The 21,244-nt window shown below is 41.9% G+C and overlaps 1 protein-coding gene across 1 annotated transcript in view; it reads right to left on the reverse strand.

Moving 5' to 3' along the window:
• Positions 1-1,710: 1,710 nt before the first annotated feature.
• zc3hc1 (zinc finger, C3HC-type containing 1) overlaps positions 1,711-21,244 on the reverse strand; it is a 53,067-nt gene continuing 33,533 nt past the window's right edge. Inside the window, exons 9-10 of the mRNA XM_039760995.1 lie at positions 4,302-4,532; positions 1,711-2,410 (exon numbers count right to left, since the gene is read on the reverse strand). Coding sequence (XP_039616929.1) covers positions 2,342-2,410; positions 4,302-4,532 — 300 coding nt within the window. The 3' untranslated portion in view covers positions 1,711-2,341. The remainder of the gene's footprint in view (positions 2,411-4,301; positions 4,533-21,244) is intronic.

Genomic DNA, 21,244 nt, shown 5'->3' on the forward strand with positions numbered 1-21,244 from the left:
CTGATCTTCTTGTAGCCCTCACCTTTTTTGTGTAAAGTAATGATTTCCATTCTCAGATTTTTTGACATTTCTCTTCCATGTGGAGCCATTGCTGACAGCATGAACTGAGAAGGGCTTTTCTTTGTTAAGTAATGCCCTTTATAGTCACCTGTCTGCTGGACACCTCTTAAATGAATCATTAGACTCACCGGTGGTTGAATGCCTGTTAATTAGAATTTTGTAGTCTTAGGTGTGGCTTTTCTCCTAAGACTATAATTGGGGTGTACTCATTGTTGCAACATGGGCTTGAATTAAATTTGTTAGGAAAATCACTTTTTTTGTGTGCAAATTAACAAATCTTGTTTGCAATCAATGGCCGACATTTGTGGGAGTATTTTGTAGTACAGTATCTCATAGAAAATGTTGATACTCAAAGGAAACTAAAGGTTTTCTGACAAATGTAGTGGGGTGTATTCATTTATGCGGAGCACTGTGTATGCGTATATTATATATATATATATATATATATATATATATAAACTTATTTATAAATCATTTTTAATGTAATGTAGGTAGATCATTTCAACCTGGTCATTTTAAAAGTAGCTCGTAAGCCAAAAAAGTGTAGGCAAACCCTGGTTTAGACATTGACCACATGTCTGTGTGGGTCAATGTGGGTTTTCTATCCACAGCTTAAAATATCTTTATTATTAAGATTTATGTCTAAACTGGTACCGTTTGACTAGGTGTTTTCTGTGTACCAGTATGTGCCCTGAGATGGACTGGGACCTCATTCAGTGTTGGTTCCTCCCTTTTGCTCAAAGCTGCCAAGATTGATTTTGTTAACCATTTTTGCAAAAGGTTTAAAAGGTCCCTGAAATGGATTAAAGGACTCCAATAAGGAACGGGTAAATTTGTGTGTCATTCATGGTACATTGTAAATTACTAAAATAATAAAAAAAGAAAAAAAATCCAGAAAGCATACATTTTGTTCTAAATATAAATGCATACATTTGAACTTCTGGTAATTTTATCTATACTCTTAAGTATTAATTTTTGAATTTACAAGACTATTTCTACAGTTCTCTCACATTACCCCAAAAGTCTTTTCTTAGTGAGTCTTTTCCAGGTAATGTACTTGGATTTTAAGTGGCATGTTGAGGGTTCTTATCCATGAATCCATACCTTAAAGAAACATGGCACTCTTAGCTAATCTTGCTGTATAATTATTACAGAAACTTCTGTCTCAGAAAGAACAACAAAATCTAAGAAACAGGCATTGAAGTGTTCCTTGCTGACAGAGACGATTGTGTTTTTGAAATCAATTAGGGAGACACACCATATATTTCAGGCTATATATATTCTACCACAGCCTCTTTCATTAAAGGGAAAACAATCTGAAGTTATTTAATCTTATTTTCTTCTTTTCATGAAGAAGACTTACAGATTATCAAACTGAAACATTTTAAAAAAGTTAAAACTGCTACAGAAAACTATTTTCCAGTCAGCAGAATAAAAACATTAAACTATAATTAAACTGCTAAACATTTCCAATGTTATTTATTTTCTTCTTTTGGGTTTCTTATATTTCATTGCCACTTAGTTGCTCTCATACACACTACTGTACAGTATTAACAGTTAATTTACAGATGATAGAAAGTGTTGGGGGTAGAATGTCACTCTGGAAAATGTTATGAAGTTATTAATTAGTAACTTTATTTTCCAATTCCATTTCCTGCTATAATTAGTTTCCATTTATTTACATGGAGTTATACACAATATTAGGCCAAAATTAACACATTTTTATGTTTCAATATACATTTACATTACAATATCACAAATTAATATTACTCTACTGCTATTGAAGTGGTTCTTTATTTCCAAGGTAATATTGAATTTTATCTCAATATGCCCAAGCACTTTTCAGCAGCAGAGTGGTTATACAAATAATGTATAATACTGTACAATATTTAAGTATCATATCAATATTGTATATTAAAAATGTATTATTCTAAAAAAGGCACTAATCACCAAAAAGGGTACTAAAATTCCCTTGGATAATGCTAATGTTACATATACATTTTTTCCATTTTCATACTGTACATCCACAAATTGTCATTCACCTAAAAGTGAGAGTATAAGATTACAATAGAGTCCACATAAATAATGCATTTTGAAGTTTAAGAAAATAACACCACACAGTGCACTGTACATTTAAATAGTATCAAATTTAATCTCTTTTTCTTTGGAAAAAAAGAAAAATGAAAAGTAAAAACAATGAAACCAAACAATAAGAAAAACAAGAAGGAACAACTTGAGTTTCAATTTGAAAACGAGAACAGTATCATTTACTAAATGAAAACTATTTTGAACAGGGTGCATCCATTTGACGAAGTATTGAGAACACTCTCTTGGATTTTGCAGGAAGGCCCTGAATAAAGGAAACACAAAGAAAGAACACAAATAATTCCACAACTATTTTCCACTGCATTATACTGACAAAAATAAAACACATTTATTCATCCTAGCACAACTGAAAAATAAAAACTGTGATGCCCGAGTCATGTTTACAGACTACATACAGCTCAGCATTTAACACTGTAGTACTGTAAAAGCTCATAACCAAACACTTCAATACAGGACTTGGCTCCACCATTCGCAGCTGGTTTTTGGACTTTGTAACCAATGGACCTCAGCATGTATGGACTGGCAGCATCACATCCTCCACTTTGACCCTCAATACACTACACAGCGCAGGTCCAACTCTATTGATAACATTGCTGATGATACCTCCATCAAAGACATGATTATCAACAATGACATAACCAACAGAGGAAAGACACAATGGTGCCAGAACAACAATTTCATCCTTAATGTCAGCAAAACCAAAAAAACATGGTCATAGTCTTCAGGGTACAGTAAACAAACCACTCTTCCGTTTGGTCACTGACATAGCTGAGAGGGTGAACAACTTTACATTTTTGGAGTGCCTTTCATTTATAACTGAAGCAGGCAGAAAAACTTTAAGCTCTTGTCAAAAAGGCTCACCAGCTCCTCTAACTCCTCAGAACAGCTTATATTTCCTCCATCTTTCCTCAAGAACGTCTACAGGGCAAAGTGGAGTCCATCCTAACTGGCTGAATCAAATTCTGGTATTTTCTGGTAAAGACATTACTTGGCTTAAAATTGTAAACCACTGAAGAAAGTGTTGAAGGAGGCACAGAATGTTACTAGATGCCTTCTGTTCAGGACATATACTACACTTGCTGCCATAGAAAGACAAAAAAGGATTATTAAAGATCTCGGCAATCATGCCCAGCTATTTTTTTTTTCTCTTTCCAAACAATACAGGACCATTAGTACTCACACCACCAGCTTCAGTGACGTTTTCTACCCATAGATCATAAGGTTACCAAACATCCAATCATAATGCTAACTATAATAATACAATTACTGTATATATGTGTGTGTGTATATATACAGTGTATGTTTATCTATATATCTATAGGGTGGTCCAGATCTAATTATGCAATTTTCATTACACTATAACTTAAGTTTATTACATAGAAAATCACCTGAAAAATCCCGGACCATCGAGAAGTGTGCAAACTGACGACATGAAGAATCGTCTTCGCACCAAACTGGAATAGTCCCCGCATAAATCAAAGTCATCCAGATCATATGGATCTGCATAATTAGATCTGAACCACCCTGTATATCTATCTATATCTATAATATGTATATCTGCGTATATCTATCTCTATACACACACACACACACACACACACACGTGTACGTGTATGGCAATATACTTGGAAGTTTAAGTTTCTGAATTATATTAAAGAAAAAATGCAGATGCATGTTTTAGATCAACTAATAAATTATTTCACATGAAGATATGGAGGGTGAGTTAAGATTGTTTGAATGGTTCACGACAATGTTTTAAGCATTATAACTTTCATCTTGTGATTCATAATAAGAGAAAGGAAATAAATAAACTACAGAAAATTTAAATTACAAACATAACTCTAAAAATTGAATGTGAACAATCTTGTAAAATAAAATTAAAGATTATATATATGTTTTTTTTGCCTTATACTGTGTTTTGGAGAATATGGATAGCCAATTCAACCAAAGAAAGAATGCGGCTCTGCTAGATACATTCAGCTGAATTTTTAATGTCTTAAAATATCTATAAATTAATAATTTATGGTCACATTTCTTAAGGTAAGCACAAACAACTTTTAGGCAATAGTCTTATATTGTGTATACATAGGACTCATTTATAGTACGGAAACAGGAGATAGACAAAAGAATCTTACCTCAGGTACACTGCATTCAGTCACACTTTCTGATTTTTTCATAGATAGAAAGACTTTGAGTGCTTCCTTCCATCCAGGTTCCGGTTTCTCTGTGTTTTTTGTTAGAGATGGCATATCCCCTTGAGCAGAAACTACACCTGATATTCCCTTTGCATCAACAGCTTTTACCCATGGGCACCAATCTTTGTGCTGACAGACTGGGTCAAAGAAACTTCTGGATGCTGGAGTATCCTTAATTTAAATGAAAAAATAAAGAGTATTACAAAGTTGATGGTAAATGAGTTTGCAACACCAAGTCCCAAGTGCTGGATAACTGACAGATTATAAGTGACAGGGTGTCGTAGATGAGTCATTTACTTGGATGTTTGTCTTACATGAACAAAGAGATTATTTTACCATCTGCTAAATGTTTAAATTATACACAGGATTACGTATTAAGGGGCTGGCACTTTTACATTTTTATTTCAAAGTTAGTGTTCATGGTGTTATATTGATTTAGAAGTACACATGTACTAAATTTACTAATGGCTATTATGGTGCTCAATCATTCTAAATTTTGAGTATGCAAGTGTTTGATTAAGTATTATATTGATGCAATGACATTAGCTCTGGGCTGGTAAACTGTGGCAGCTACTCCCATTTTCAAAACAGGTAAGTAGAACGGATCAGAGCAAAGCCTCGGCGGAAACAGAGGCTGGGACTGAACTGGACTCTAATATAGCCATGCTGATTGCATCCTGGCTGTTGAAAATCAAAATGGCTTTTTATCTTTGCAGAGATTTATGAATGGTATTTGTTTTTTTAAATATGAATAAAGCTAATTACTAAGTATTCTGGATATCTTATTATCAGTATAGCAAGATAACAGGCTTCGAGGGCTACTGTTGCATACCATTTGGTCCCAAATTAAAAGCTTTGTCTGTACACCAGGTGTTAAGCCTATCTAAAGTGAGCTTAGGACAAGTTATTTAGATGCAGGCTCTTCTGGAGAGTCCATACTGTACTTTGGGAACTTTGAGAGTTGCCATCTCTTCTATTTACTGATAAAGCTTCCCTTTACTTATCTAGAACTTAAATGTACTAGAACAATTCACATTCTCCAAATCTGTAGGTATGCCTCAAAACTGAAGCTGAAGAAAACAATTGAAATATGCATGCAATTGGAATAGCAGCAACAGCAGGAGGCTGTACAATATTAACGGAATCAGAGGCAAATTAGGGTTCTCTGCAGGTTTTCAAGAGTTTAGCAAATCAAAAAAGTCTTTCCAACTGAGAAATTGCTATTCCTGATAGAAAGGAGCTGTCACATCTACAGACATTTAAAACCATTTTTGCATTAATGAAATGTTTTACTCTATTTTGTGTAAATGGTACATATTTTTTCTGCATCCTAGTTGAAGTCATCTATGTTTGCATTACACTGGGATGTTTGCATCAACAGGGATGCTTTCTTGTTGTAGTAGTATCACTTTACATGTAATAATCAGTATGTAAGAGTGATTACTGAGGTTTCCTTTTTTGAATTTGCATAACAACTCAAATAATACACTTTAGGAATTTCAGACTTGGCTTCCTCATGACTGTGAATTCAGTTTTGCACCTTTATGAAAATCTATATATATAATTCACTAAGGCAAGACACCCATGGAAAGCACGCCGGAAGGGGCGTGGATTCACTAAGCCGCCAACAAGTAAGACACCTATGTCGCACGCAGGGAGGAGCCATGCCCACCAACTCCAAGACCATTGGATACGACGACAACTCGCAGAGCCACGCCCACCAACTCGGGTGCGACGACACAGAAAGAACGGCATCATTTATATTCATCTGTCGTAGAGGCCTCATGTACCTCCGAGCCACCTTGACTGTTCATAGAGGCATGTTTCTCGCGCAGGTGAATCGCCACATGCAGTGTGTAAAACGGTTTGCGAGGGGTATCCCATGGGATCCTTAAAACAATCCTTTACAACTGAGGTTAAAACACAATGAAGTAAGCAGTCTTTAAAAACCTAGTTTTCGGTTACGACGCACGACCGCGTGCACCATACCAAACTGTTTTACACGCTACATACAGCATTCGTGATCCGCGACAAACATGCGTCTTCTTCACTCATGGACAATTATATGTTGCTCTCTCCAGAGTTCCATGTTTTCATTCACTTTCTGTTGTATCCTCAAACCCTCCCTTTTTAGACAACTGTGTCTTTCCAGAAGTGTTCAACCATCAATAAATAATTATGCGGCGTTTGTTATGCCGCGGGTTCACTATTGTGTTGTATTTTGCTCTCTCCAGAGTTCCATCTTTCCATTCACTTACTGTTGTATTCTCACACCAACCCGTTTTAGACAACCGTGTCTTTCCAGAAGTGTTTAGCATTCAATAAATAATTATGCATGAGATTGAGCGTGTGTCTACACGGCGCAGAGAGGCATGGGTAAGCCGTTGAACCCCATTCGGGCTGTAAATCGTGGAATTCCCACTAAGTGCGACTCATATGCTCCCACTGGTTGCATCCCTACCCTTAGTGCACACCCCCCTCCCACCTCGCTACTACCGTGGTCGGGTGTCTTGGTGGATTATATTTAGAAAAGCAGCCAACGACTCAAGTGACGAGTTGGAGGTGGGCACATGAGTGGACAGTACATACTGAACGAGAATTCAGGAGACTAGCATGACGGAGGGAGCTGAATGGATGTCCTTCTCCTCTCCTCCTGTTCCACACTCCGGCCGTGCACCCCCATCCCTCCGTCTGGCAAGAGAAGGCGCGATTGCGGTCCGCCAGTTTTCAGTCACGGACGATTGTGTGTTGGTTCGTTCCGTGCATTGCGTTATAATGTTGCTTTTCTTGCTGATTTATTACATTACCGATTTTTCAAATGTTGATTTTTAAGCACAGGGAGTAAATAATTTAAAAACCGGCCTGATTATGCGGCGTATGGTACGCCGCGGATTGGCTAGTACTTATGGTTGGGTCAACCCTGGTCTGTTTAATGTTTATTTTTCTTCAATCTTGCATTCCAATATTTGCCACTATATCTCTAAAGTAGGGCAGTGGAAGACAAAAAAGAAACTAACACTATCTATTTTTTCTCAAACAGACATACACATTAGTCACAGAAACCAGCTGGGATGTTCTGGGCATCGTTTTATAGGTGTTGCTTATCCACACATCTATAATGTATTGCAGGCTGTGTATTTGTTAGATGGCCTATGAGAGACGAGAAAAGAGCTGCTTTTACCACTGCAACAATTGCTAGCAAATGTGTTCTATAAAACTAGTAACAAATTGGGGGTAAAAATTGTACACAGAATATTTTCTTGTGACTTTAACACTAATTAGGTGCATTAAAGCATCAACTCTTAGCCACTACTTACATTAAAACTGATGCAGATAATCTGCTTTTAGCATTGACAGACAAAATAAAGTTTTCAGACATGATTTTGTTACAAAACAAGCTCATTTTAAAAACTACAAATTACAATGGTCATAGTAGAAAATATAAAATGATAAGTTTGGTACTTTATTAAAATTGTTGCATGCATTCAAAGGCCCTTAAAACCTGTCTTATTAAATGAAGATGTATTTATTTAAAAATGCATGTCCTTACAATTGTAGCCAATAAAATACCTGAACAAACCTGAAACAAAAGCCTTAAAACATAACTAATACATTTAGTTTGAAGCAGAAAAAAAAAATCTACCTTAAAAATTCAGACGTAAGTGTCAGTAAGCTTTGCGCCCTAGGAACCAAGTTACCCAACCTATTCTATAACATTTCAGATTCTGATATTTCTGATAATAAAATAGGTCATTACAATGGCTCTTGACGAGAATAATTCATAATTAATTGCAGAACCACAGTATTTGAGATTTGACAAGTCTAAAGCTTTCATTCCTGCCCAAAGAAAGTGAAAAATCATTTACACTATTAAACAAGTAAATCACACAGTCAATACTAAAGCCTGTGTAAGTTCTAAAAAAAAAAAAAAAAAGTGACTGTTTCAACCCATACCTTAAAACTATCATAAAAATTAATAACTGTCCTTTTCTGAAACCAAAACCTATCTGAGAAAATGCTCTGTGAAAATTAATAACTGTCCTTTTCTGAAACCAAAACCTATCTGAGAAAATGCTCTGTGGTATGATGAAACCAAAGCAGAATTATTTGACAATTGAGACCAGTGATGTAACCAAAGAATTATTAGGGCATTTTAAAGTGACATACATTACCCAATGTTACAAAACTACTTATTTCTAAAAGATCGTGTCTTCCAGCAGAATAAGGATCCAAAACACACATCCAAATGTACAGAATAATGGTTAAAAGAGAAACAGATTGTGTTGAACTAGCCAGCAGTGAAGAGAAACTACATGCCAGCTAAGCAGACATCTTTTTTTGCTGTGTAACTTTGGACTTCCCATTAAAATATTCTGACATTTCCAATCTAAAGATATTGTACATGACCATCCATAGCCATTCATAATCTTATTAACAAACAGGAAATCCAACAAAGCAGTAAATTCTTCTCTCTTACTGGCAGCAGACTTTGATGTTGCTAACTACTCTCACTCCAAACATAAATGAACTTATAAAAACTAAGTAAAAACTTTAAACCTGACTAGTCATTTTTAATGTCAAGGCTTTAGATACGGTGGCTGAATTGCTGGCAAGAATGGAGAAGCATACATTTAATAACTCCACCATTCCTTCATGCATAAGCCCACCATTTCTCCTATGGAAGCATTTAAGCTCTATGTATTTAGGGTGTGGTAGGCAAACATGACAATACAGGGAGAACTGTAAACTCATCATAATTTGCTAAGCAAATGTTAAGCTACAGCAAACAAGATTAATAAACTTACTCTAAAGAAAGCTTTCTATTTGGTCCTTTGGCTTCTGCTGCATCTTGCAGTTTAATGTTGGAAAACAGAAAAATGCTTCCATTACTGAATGATTGAGAAATGTTGGAAAATTGTACCCGTAAGCAGCAAAAAAGGCAGCATTGCATGACAAATTGTCAATTGACAAAAAATACAGATCTCTCTCCCTCAGATATTCATATCTTATCTGTTGCAGGTCCTCATCTGCACTTACTGGCTCAGCAACAAGGCTTAATATTTTATTGCTTTCAAACTCTGGTATAAAACAAGAGCTTGTTTGCCCAAATGAAACTGCATGAGTGCATAACTCCCTATTAAAGAAATACTGCAACATGAATCTAGCTATCAGCAGCCACATCCCAGGGACGAAATACATTGTTTGGTAAGTTGCTTTTAAATAGCAATATTAAATACTACATATTTTTATTGTTAAGTAGTGTATTATATTACACACTAGCTGTCCCCTGCGGCTCCGCCGGTGTAGTAGTAAAATAGGATAATGAGGAGGGCCATGCCCGGCTCCCCACTCCTGATGTCATGATTTGCCCACCCCTTGGCCCACAGCCTCTGTCTCGGATTAGCATGAATATATCGCTCCTGCAAGTGAACTATGATCGCAAAAATCAATTGGAATGTTCAAGCAAATTATAGAAAAAAACCCTGAACTAAATCTGTTAAGTAGTTCTCACATGAAAAACGGACAGACATACAGACAGACAGACAGATGTTGTATTTCATATATACAGAGTTTATAATGGGGAGTGTTACATCAGGAAGGGCATCCGGTGTAAAACTTTGCCAAATCAATATGCAGACAATACAAAATTTCCATACCGGATCTGTCGAGCCCCGGGTTAACAACTGCCACTAGTACTGTTAGCCAACAGGGTGCTGCCAGAAAATAGGGCTACTGTTGGCCAAAGAAGAAGAAGGAGAAGGAGGGGGGGGGGTGTTTCTGGAGGCAGAATGAGAGGAGGAAAGTAAAGAGAGTGGAACTGAGGGTAGGAACTTTGAATGTTGGCAGTATGACTGGTAAGCGGAGAGAGTTAGCCGGTATGATGGAGAGAAGGAAGTTTGAAATATTGTGCATGCAAGAGACTAAATGGAAGGGGAGTAAGGCCAGGTGGATAGGAGGTGGATTCAAATTGTTCTATCATAGTGTGGATGGGAGGAGAAATGGGGTAGGAGTTATTCTGAAGGAACAGTATGTCAAGAGTGTTTTGGAGGTGAAAAGAGTGTCAGGCAGAGTAATGATTATGAAGGTGAAAATTGGAGGTGTGATGATGAATGTTGTTAGTGCCTATGTCCTGCAAGTTGAGTGTGCAATGGGTGAGAAAGAAGATTTTTGGAGTGAATTGGATGAAATTATGAACAGCGTACCCAAGGGACAAAAAGTGGTGATTGGAACAGATTTCAATGGGCATGTTGGTGAAGGGAAAGTGGAGAAGAGGAGGTGATGGGTAGGTATGGTGTCAAGGAGAGGAATGAAGAAGGTCAGAGGATAGTGGATTTTGCCAAAAGGATGGACATGGCTGTGGTGAATACGTATTTTAAGAGGGAGGAACATAGGGTTACGTACAAGAGTGGAGGAAGATGCACACAGGTAGATTACATCCTATGTAGAAGAGTTCATCTGAAGGAGATTGAAGACTGCAAAGTGGTGGCAGGGGAAAGTGTAGTTAAGCAGCATAGGATGGTGGTCTGTAGGATGACGTTGGAGATCAAGAAAAGGAAGAGAGTGAGGGCAGAGCCAAGGATCAAATGGTGGAAGTTGAAAAAAGAAGAATGCAAGGTTGAGTATCAGGGAGGAGGTGAGACAGGCAATGGGTGGCAGTGAAGAGTTACCAGACAGCAGGTAAACTACAGCAGATGTAGTAAGGGTGACAGCAAGAAGGGTGCTTGGCTTGACATCTGGAAAGAGGAAGGAGGAAAAGTAAACCTGGTGGTGGAATCAGGGAAATACAGGAGAGAATACAGATGGCAAAGAAGAAGTGGGATAGTCAGAGAGATACAGAAAGTAGACAAGAGTACAAAGAGATAAGGCACAAGGTGAAGAGAGGTGGTGAAGGCTAAAGAAAAGGCATATGATGAGTTGTATGAAAGGTTGGACACTAAGGACGGAGAAAAGGACCTGTACCGATTGGCTAGGAACAGGGACCGAGCTGGGAAAGATGTGCAGCAGGTTAGGTTGATAAAAGATAAAGATGGAAATGTACTCACAAGTGAGGAGAATGTGCTGAGCAGATGGGAAGAATACTTTGAGAGGCTGATGAATGAAGAGAACGAGACAAAGAAGAGGTTGGATGATGTGGAGATAGTGAATCAGGAAGTGCAATGGATTAGCAAGGAGGAAGTAAGGACAGCTATGAAGAGGATGAAAAATGGAAAGGCCGTAGGTCCAGATGACATACCTATTGAAGCATGGAGGTGTCTAGGAAAGATGGCAGTGGAGTTCTTAACCAGATTGTTTAGTGGAGTCTTGGAAAGTGAGAGGATGCCTGAGGAGTGGAGAAGACGTGTACTGGTGCCGATATTTAAGAATAAGGGGGATGTGCAGGACTGCAGTAACTACAGGGTAATAAAATTGATGAGCCACAGCATGAAGTTATGGGAAAGAGTAGTGGAAGCTAGGTTAAGAAGTGAGGTGATGATTAGTGAGCAGCAGTATGGTTTCATGCAAAGAAGAGCACCACAGATTCAATATTTGCTCTGAAGGTGTTGATGGAGAAGTGTAGAGAAGGCCAGGAGTTGCACTGCGTCTTTGTGGACCTGGAGAAAGCAAATGTCAGGGTGCCTCGAGTGGTATTGCATGAGGAAGCTGGGAGTGGCAGACAAGTATGTAAGAGTTATACAGGATGTGTACGAGGGAAGTGTGACTGTGGTGAGGTCTGCGGTAGCAGCGAGGGATGCATTCAAGGTGGAGTGTGGGATTACATCAGGGATCAGCTCTGAGCCCTTTCTTATTTGCAATGGTGAAGGACAGGTTGACAGATGAGATTAGACAGGAGTCCCTGTGGACCATGATGTTTGCTGATGACATTGTGATCTGTAGCAATAGTAGTGAACAGGTTGAGGAGACCCTGGAGAGGTGGAGACATACTCTAGAGAGGAGAGGAATGAAGGTCAATAGGAACAAGTCAGAATACATGTGTGTAAATGAGAGGGAGGTCAGTGGAATGGTCAGGATGCAAGGAGTAGAGTTGGTGAAGGTGGATGAGTTTAAATACTTGGGATGAACAGTACAGAGTAGTGGGGATTGTGGAAGCGTAGTGAGAAAAGAGTGCAGGCAGGGTGGAATGGGTGAAGAAGAGTGTCAGGAGTGATTTGTGACAGATGGATATCAGCAAGAGTGAAGAAGAGTGTCAGGAGGGATTTGTGACAGATGGATATCAGCAAGAGTGAAAGGGAAGGTATACAGTACGGTAGTGAGACCGGCTATGTTACATGGGTTGGAGACGGTGGCACTGACTAGAAAGCAGGAGACATAGCTGGAGGTGGCAGAGTTAAAGATGCCAAGATTTGCATTGGAGGTGACTAGGATGGACAGGATTAGAAATGACTACATTAGAGGGTCAGTTCAAGTTGGATGGTTTGGAGACAAAGTCAGAGAGACGAGATTGGTTTGGACATGTGCAGAGGAGAGATGCTGAGTATATTGGGAGAAGGATGCTAAGGATAGAGCTGCCAGACAAGAGAAAAAGAGGAAGGCCCAAGAGAAGGTTTATGGATGTGGTGAGAGAGGACATGCAGGTGATGTAACAGAATAAGATGCAGAGGACAGAAAGATATGGAAGAAGATGATCCACTGTGGCAACCCCCAACAGGAGCAGCAGAAAGAAGAGATTATATTCCTTTTATTGCTTCACAAATAAATATGAAACTTTCAAAAATATTCAGCAAGGAAATCATTTATATATATATAATTCACTAAAGGCACGCAAGACAGTGAGCGCAAGCAAGACAGAGAGCCACGCCCACCAACTCTAACTAAGGGCAACCAAGACAGAGAGCCAAGCCTACCAAAGCCCGCCCGCCGACCCTAAGGGCAAGACGGACAGAGAGCCACGCCCACCAACTCACAGAACCCCACCCACCAACTCTAAGACCATGGGATACGCACGACAGAGCCCCGCCCGGCATCTCTAATCCTACTTCCACATCCACTGTTGCTTTCGATCAAACATCAATAATTAGCAAAAAAACAAAGATAACTGGCAGTAACAGTGCAAAATTCACAATTGGCATGCCAGTTTGAAAAGATAAGTTTTGAGGGTAGTTTTAAAATGTGTTATTGAATCGAGCTGATATACATGAGAGACAATGCCATTACAGTAATCTATACGTGAGGTGACTCGGGCATTAACCAATACTTTAGTACTGTATTGCGTAAGAACAGGACGAAGTCTAGAAATGTTTTGGAGATGGAAGAAAGCAGTCCGAGAAATGTTACTTATACGGGAGGAACTATTGAATAATCTACACTAATAAAAGGCAAAGCCCTCACTCACTCAATCACTCACTCACTCATCACTAATTGTCCAACTTCCCATGTGGGCGGAAGGCTGAAATTTGGCAGGCTCATTCCTTACAGCTTACTTACAAAAGTTGGGCAGGTTTCATTTCGAAATTCTACGTGTAATGGTCATAACTGGAACCTATTTTTCTCCATATACTGTAATGGAGTTCAGCTTGATGGCCGTGGGGGGCGGAGTTTCATGTGACATCATCACGCCTCCCACGTAATCACGTGAACTGACTGTGAGCGCAGTAGAAAACAAGGAAAAGCTCCAAAAAGCGCTGAAGAAAACATGCATTATACAATTGAGAAGGCAGCGAAACAATAAGAAGCGAGCAGGTGACACATACAAGCATATTCATAAGTGCAGCTACTGCAGAAACAAAGCACGGTGTAAACCGCAAGTTTAAATTAAGTTTATAGACACGTTCCCACTGCCGTTTGTCTTGCACAGTGATGCATACAAGCATATTCATGACTGCAGCTACTTCAGGAACAAAGAACGGTGTTTACCTAAAGTTTAAGTTCATAGACAGGCTGCCACTGGTGTTTGTCATGCCCACGACTAATGCGGGATACAAGTTTAATGAGAGGACGCAGGGTATAAACGAGAGTTTTGATCACTTTGTAACTAAGTTAAAATTGCTGGTGAAGGGCTGTGCTTATTCAAATTCCGAGAGACTGTGTTTGTGGGGGTATTGACAGTTGAGGCAGGTGGGGGAGTGACGTCATCCTCTCCCCTCCCATTCACCTCATTTCGCTCTGAGCTGAGCTCCGCAGCTAACGTGGTCTTACGGAAGCAACTTTGTCACACTGCCACCAAATACTCACAGAAAAATCCACAAGTTAATACACACGCTGTCTCTAGAGTTTCTCGACACTCAATGTAATACTCACATCCCCGTTACACCCTCTGATCTCCCATTTCAATTCAGATGCCTCCAATTTCCAGTAAGGCTCTGCTTCGCGATGAGAAGTAAGAAGTCTCAGGGACAGACCCAACAAAAGGTTGCCATTGATTTGAGGCAAGATTGCTTTTCTCCTGGACAACTATACGTTGCATTATCAAGAGTGAGCTTGCGCAGCTTCGTCATATTACAACCAGAGTGCTGAATTGACAATGTGATATATAAAGAACTATAATAATCGTAATAAACGAACAATAAAATAGCGGAGAACTTGTGGATTAAATAAAAAGGCAGCTTTATTGGCAAATCAAGGAAAGAGGATGGCTTTATATGTCGTTCGTTTATAAAAAAGCGGAGAAGCTGTGAAAAGGCTGCTTCACAAAAAGCCAGCGGAGCGCCTTATATGAGCAGGCAGTCAGCTAAAGAAGGGAATGATTAAATATCTCTAATTGTGATAAACAAACAAAAAATAGCGTACAAGCCGCAGAATAAATAAAGGAAATGGGTACCTGAACAGTACAGTAAGTCTCGAATAGCTACACTATATATACCTGTATATACGCACAGTATATATATATATATATATATATATATATTGTGGCAGTAGGGGGCAGTAGTGCACCCTCGAACCCTCAGGTACGACTCCTGACACCAGGTAACAGTCCAAGACCTTTTATTTTTCCCACAGTGCACCAAGCACCTTCCACACTACAAATAGACACACTCTAATAACCACTATCCACACAATAAGCTCTCCTCCTCGCCCAGACACTTTGCTCCTCTCCCACCCAGCACAGCTCAGTGTCTGGACTGAGGCAGCGTCCTTTTATAGCCCCTGACCCGGAGGTGTTCCTGTCCCAGCAGTCCACAGTTCCTTATTCCTTCCGGGTCAGGGCAATCAGTCCATTAGTTCAACCCGGGAGCACGCCATACCTTCCTGTCACGTGACCGTGGACGCACTCCCGGGTCATAAGGCACAACAGAGCCCACAAGTCCCCCCACAGCGACTCCTGGTGGCGCCAAGGTATCCAGCAGGGCTGTGATATAAACACCACAGAGTCCATAAGGCCCTGCTGGACCTCGGAGCACGATCCCGCTGTCTGGAGAGCTCCTCCTGTCGGCCTGGGGGTGCGGACCGCCTCGAAGCCGGCAGTCTTCCACAGTTCCCCTTAGTGACGACTTCTGGGCGGGGCGTCCGCCCTCGAAAGGGCCGTCCTCCTCCAGGAGGACGCGTCATCCGGGCCTTGAATACGTTGTCCCTGTCCTCGAGCGAACCTTGGAGGGACGGTGTACTTCCTGTCTCGCCGGGGACAATGGCGCCTCGTGGCCCGGTCGCCGGCAATTATAGCACCGACGGAGTCCTCCTGGCTGTTCCCCTCTGCGGGACCAAAAACATCTCGAACTCCGCCAGCGCCTCCGCCTTCACCTGCCAGGGAAGTCCTCATGGCCGCCTGGCGGCCCTCAAGCCTTCCTTCCAACCTGTTGGGAGACCCACCATTCCTTTTGGGGATCTCCCGCTTAATGTGGGCTTGCGCCAGCCTGAGGCCCTCCATAGGAAGAGGAGATCCTCTGTGCTGTCTGCACACCCGCTACCTTCCGTTTACTGGGAGTCGGCGTCATTTGCACCGTCCCGCACCGATGCACAGCACTATTCAGCTGCACCGGCACGAGCGGCGCATCCCCCGGCACTCCTACCACCGGCGCTACCTCGCACTTAAGACCGGTCGGGTCCTGGTGAGCCGACTGCCCCGAAAGCCACGCCACGCATGCCCCGGCTGTTTGCTCCAGTCCCCACCATTCGGTCATCGCGCCCCAGTCTCTTGTCGGGCACACAGTGCTTTGACACGCGCTACTCATTCTCAGCGGTGCCCGATCGCACTGTGTCCCTTACACTCTACGACACGGGAGGGACTCACCTGTACTCCCGATCGATCATCTCCGAGCTTCCCGCCCAGCCGCTGCACGTAGTCCTGTAGACCCTTTAACGGGCTGCAGCCGCCTCCCAAGTCCTCCACACGTTCCTTCAGCTGTTGTAAGTCCTGTAAGAAACGGTGCAGGGGCTCGAGGTATTTCTCGAGACCCCGTAAGTCCAAACAGTTTGTTACTACGGCCGGCTGCCTTTTCGCTTCCGCGGTGTGCTTACCTTCCGGCCAGGAACCAATGAGCACGCCGCCCAGGCACGGTTCCGCTGGGTCGCAAAGGCTCCTGGGAGTTGGAGTCCTCAGAGGGACGGTTGGCTACTACAAGCCGGGCTGCGATCTGCCTTCTCTTTACCGCTGCAGACTCGTCAGCCACAACCCGCCCCTCTTTGTCGGCGTTTTTCTTTCGGGCGGCGCCGCCGCCTTCCTCCCCTTCGAGGAGGCTCGACCCGTTAGGGGACGACCGCCCTCCGGGCGACTCGGGTTTCCCACCGCCCCGACATCCCCGCTGGTGACCAGTCTGTTGTCGCCAACCGCGGCTGTCTCTAGCCGCCTTTCACCGCGACTTGCCTTCTGGGAGCCGGGGCCATTTTGCCGAGGCATGAGGCCGCGTCAAGACGCCGCTGCAATCCTCCCGCGGACGCCTGCAAAACAGGTTAAAACAAAGACGGACGCCGGGCGGTTTACCTGCAGCCGCCGTAACGGAATGCGGCACCCCGACCGCCTAAGGAGTACGCTGCGCCGGATTTGTCCGTGTGCCGGGTCCTTCGCGGCCGGGCTTGTTTGGCCCGTATCAGCGCTTTGTCTTCCTCGCCCCGTCAGGAGGGTCCAGGACATCGCGGCGTCTGCCATGCCCTGCAGGCGGCTGGGACTGACCTTCTTTTTCCTGTTTTCTTCCCATGGCCCTGTAGAGCGGGATAGCACGCAGTGTTGCCGCTTCCTTGGCAGCGGTGGTGTTGTGCACCTCCGATAAAGATGGGGAATCCCGAGGGTTGTCTGCCCACACAAAATTTGTTTGTTATGCAGGTCCTCTGCCAACAGACGGCCAGAGAATCCTGCCGACTCACGCCAGTGTGGCAGTAGGGGGCAGTAGTGCACCCTCAACCCTCAGGTACCTACTCCTGACACCAGGTAACAGTCCAAGACCTTTTATTTTTCCCCACAGTGCACCAAGCACCTTCCACACTACAAATAGACACACTCTAATAACCACTATCCACACAATAAGCTCTCCTCCTCGCCCAGACACTTTGCTCCTCTCCCACCCAGCACAGCTCAGTGTCTGGACTGAGGCAGCGCCCTTTATAGCCCCTGACCCGAGGTGTTCCTGTCCCAGCAGTCCACAGTTCCTTATTCCTTCCGGTCAGGGCAATCAGTCCATTAGTTCAACCCGGGAGCACGCCATACCTTCCTGTCACGCGGACCGGACGCACTCCCGGGTCATAAGGCACAACAGAGCCCATAAGTCCCCCACAGCGACTCCTGGTGGCGCCAAGGTATCCAGCAGGGCTGCGTATAAACACCACAGAGTCCATAAGGCCCTGCTGGACCTCGAGCACGATCCCGCTGTCTGGAGAGCTCCTCCTGTCGGCCTGGGGTGCGGACCGCCTCGAAGCCGGCAGTCTTCCACAATATATATATATATATATATATATATATATATATATATATATATATATATATATATATATATATATATATATATATACAGTAATCCCTCCTCGATCGCTGGGGTTAGTTCCAGACCCCCGCGATAGGTGAAAATCCAAGTAAAACCATATGTTTGTGTGGTTATTTTTATATATTTTAAGCCCTTATAAACTCTTCCACCCTGTTAACATTATTAGAGCCCTCTAGACATGAAATAACACCCTTTAGTCAAACGTTTAAACTGTGCTCCATGACAAGACAGAGATGACAGTTCTTTCTCACAATTAAAAGAAAGCAAACATATCTTATCTTCAAAGGAGCGCCATCATAAAGGAGCGCGTCAGGAGCAGAGAATGTCAGAGAGAGCGCAAAGAAAAGCAAACAATCAAAAAATCAATACATGCTTTTAAGTAAGCAGAAGCACCGCGATAAAGCGGCATTTTGTAGAAGAGCGTCCGTGTCCTTTGTGCAAACAGCCCCTCTGCTCACACCCCCTCCGTCAGGCAGAGAGAGTGAGAAAGATAGAGAGAAGCAAACAAGCACAGCGCGGGAAGCATATCTTATATCATTGAAGAGTTTTAGTTAATATGCAATGCATGCTCTGATTGGGTAGCTTCTAAGCCATCCACCAATAGCGTCCCTTGTATGAAATTAACTGGGCAATCAAACTGAGGTATATATATATATACACTGTGTGTGTGTGTGTGTATATATATACGTATCAGTGCAATACGCTGTTTGTTAAAACGGTTGACTCCCGCTCTTACGTGCAATAAAAATCAAATCATTCAGTTGTCTTTGCTCATATGTCATTTTAGAGCTGGACGCCTGGCATCTTTTTTTGGCCACAAGTTCGTTTCTGTTTGGTGTGAGGTTCTGTGTTGTGGAGATTCTCAGGATGGATTGCAGGTGCTCATCAGTGAGGCGACTCCTGTGTGCTGTTTTGTTAGTCTTTATCACTGAGAAGAGCTTCTCACACAGATATGTGCTACCAAACATGCACAAGGTTCGAGCCGCATGTAGACGGACTTTTTTTGTTCTTCAAAGTCACCAAAGCGCCGTGCAAACTCAGTGCTAATAACTCTAGTAAGCGATGCGTGTTCGCAAGGCAGCTGAAGCGCTGCATTATGGGATCTGTAGTTTATTGTGTTACCAGCGCTTCATATACCCGGCTTTAATAACAATAATACAGTATATAAAATGATCTCGCGGGCGGATATAATTACGCCGGGCGGATGTGGCCCGCGGCCCTTGAGGTTTGACACATATGGACTAAATAGAACTTGAAAAGATATATTTTTTCAAATGTGATCGCGCAATTCAGATAGAGTTGACGCCAAGACTACAGCCTGCATGCCTCAATGAGTCATCCTCCCCTCGCTCTTACTTTTTTACCGTTCATCTAATGAATACACTGAGTATGGCTTTACCAAAACAATCATTGATGGCAAATAAAGTATCCATTATTCGAGTATGTAGAGCGGGATATATATATATACATATATATATATATATATATATATATACCCGCGTATCGCAGCGGAGAAGTAGTGTGTTAAAAAGCTAGAAAAGAAAAGGGAACATTTTAAAAATAACGTAACATGACTGTCAATATACAGTATTTGTTTTGTGAGTGTTACTGAGTGTTGCTGTCATCAAGGATTTGATTATCATTATTTCTTTCAATCAGGTTCGTATTTGTAGGATGTGTTGTGTTCAAGTTACATTCCGTGTTTGTCAATCGTTGTAAAGATGACAGGTTTCATTCATCGATTCGTTTCTTACTGCATCAATAAACAGCTCGTCTTCTTATTTATCTGAGACCTGACACACTGCATGCACGGGTTTTTTTTACACTGTCTTCCTTTAGCGGGACATTGACTTTTTCCACCGCGTGCTTTGTTTCCACAGTAGCTGCATTTATGAATATGCTTATCAGACGCTTCATATTTTTTGCTGCCTTTTCAATTGTGTAATTCGGTTTTGTTCAGCGCTTTGGAACTGTTGCTTTTATCTGTGCACGCGCCAGTTCACGTGAGCCACTCGTTGTACTTGCATCAAGGTTCCCAGCTGTGCTGGTGCCATCTCGCTATGTCCATAGCTTTATTTAATGTTACCTTAGTCCTGGCACTTAAAACTTTCTCTCAGTTTCGCTGAGTTTGTGTCAAACACCACCCTGACCATCTCATCTTCCTCTCCATAAGCACAGTCCTTCACCCGTGAATATTTACCCGTGGCAGTTTGCTATTGGATTGCCGCTGACGGACGGCCTTATATGGGCAGGCACTAAATTACAAACGCCAGCGGCAGCCTGTCTATGAACTTAATTTAAAGTGTAGGTTTACATCGTGCTTTGTTTCCGAAGTAGCAGAACTCATGAATATGGTTGTATATGTCACTCGCCGCTTCTTATTGTTTCGCTGCCTTCTCAATTATATAATGCATGTTTTCTTCAGCGCTTTTTTGAGGTCTTCCTGGTTTTCTATGTACTGCGTGATTACGTGGGAGGCGTGATGATGTCACACCTAAACTCCGCCCCCACGCGTTGAAGCTCATCTCCATTACAGTAAATGGAGAAAACTGCTTCCAGTTATGACCATTACGCGTAGAATTTCGATATAAAACCTGCCCAACTTTTGTAAGGAAGCTGTAAGGAATGAACCTGCCAAATTTCAGCCTTCCACCCACACGGGAAGTTGGAGAATTAGTGATGAGTCAGTGAGTGAGTGAGTCAGTGAGTGAGTGAGGGCTTTGCCTTTTATTAGTATAGATATATATAGTATGTATATATATATATATATATATATATATATATATATATATACACACACATATATACACACACACACACACACAGGGAGTGCAGAATTATTAGGCAAGTTGTATTTTTGAGGATTAATTTTAATATGGAACAAACACAGTGCTATCAGTCAATCCAAAATGTTAATAAACCTGAAACCTGAATGTTTCACAACGGAAATGTGAGTGTGAACATCATCAGGGGAATACATATGTGCGCACAATTATTAGGCAACTATTAGTGTGCAGATTTATTATGCAACTAAAG

The sequence above is a fragment of the Polypterus senegalus genome, chromosome 8 (assembly GCF_016835505.1).
Source record: "Polypterus senegalus isolate Bchr_013 chromosome 8, ASM1683550v1, whole genome shotgun sequence".
Lineage (NCBI taxonomy): Eukaryota > Metazoa > Chordata > Cladistia > Polypteriformes > Polypteridae > Polypterus > Polypterus senegalus.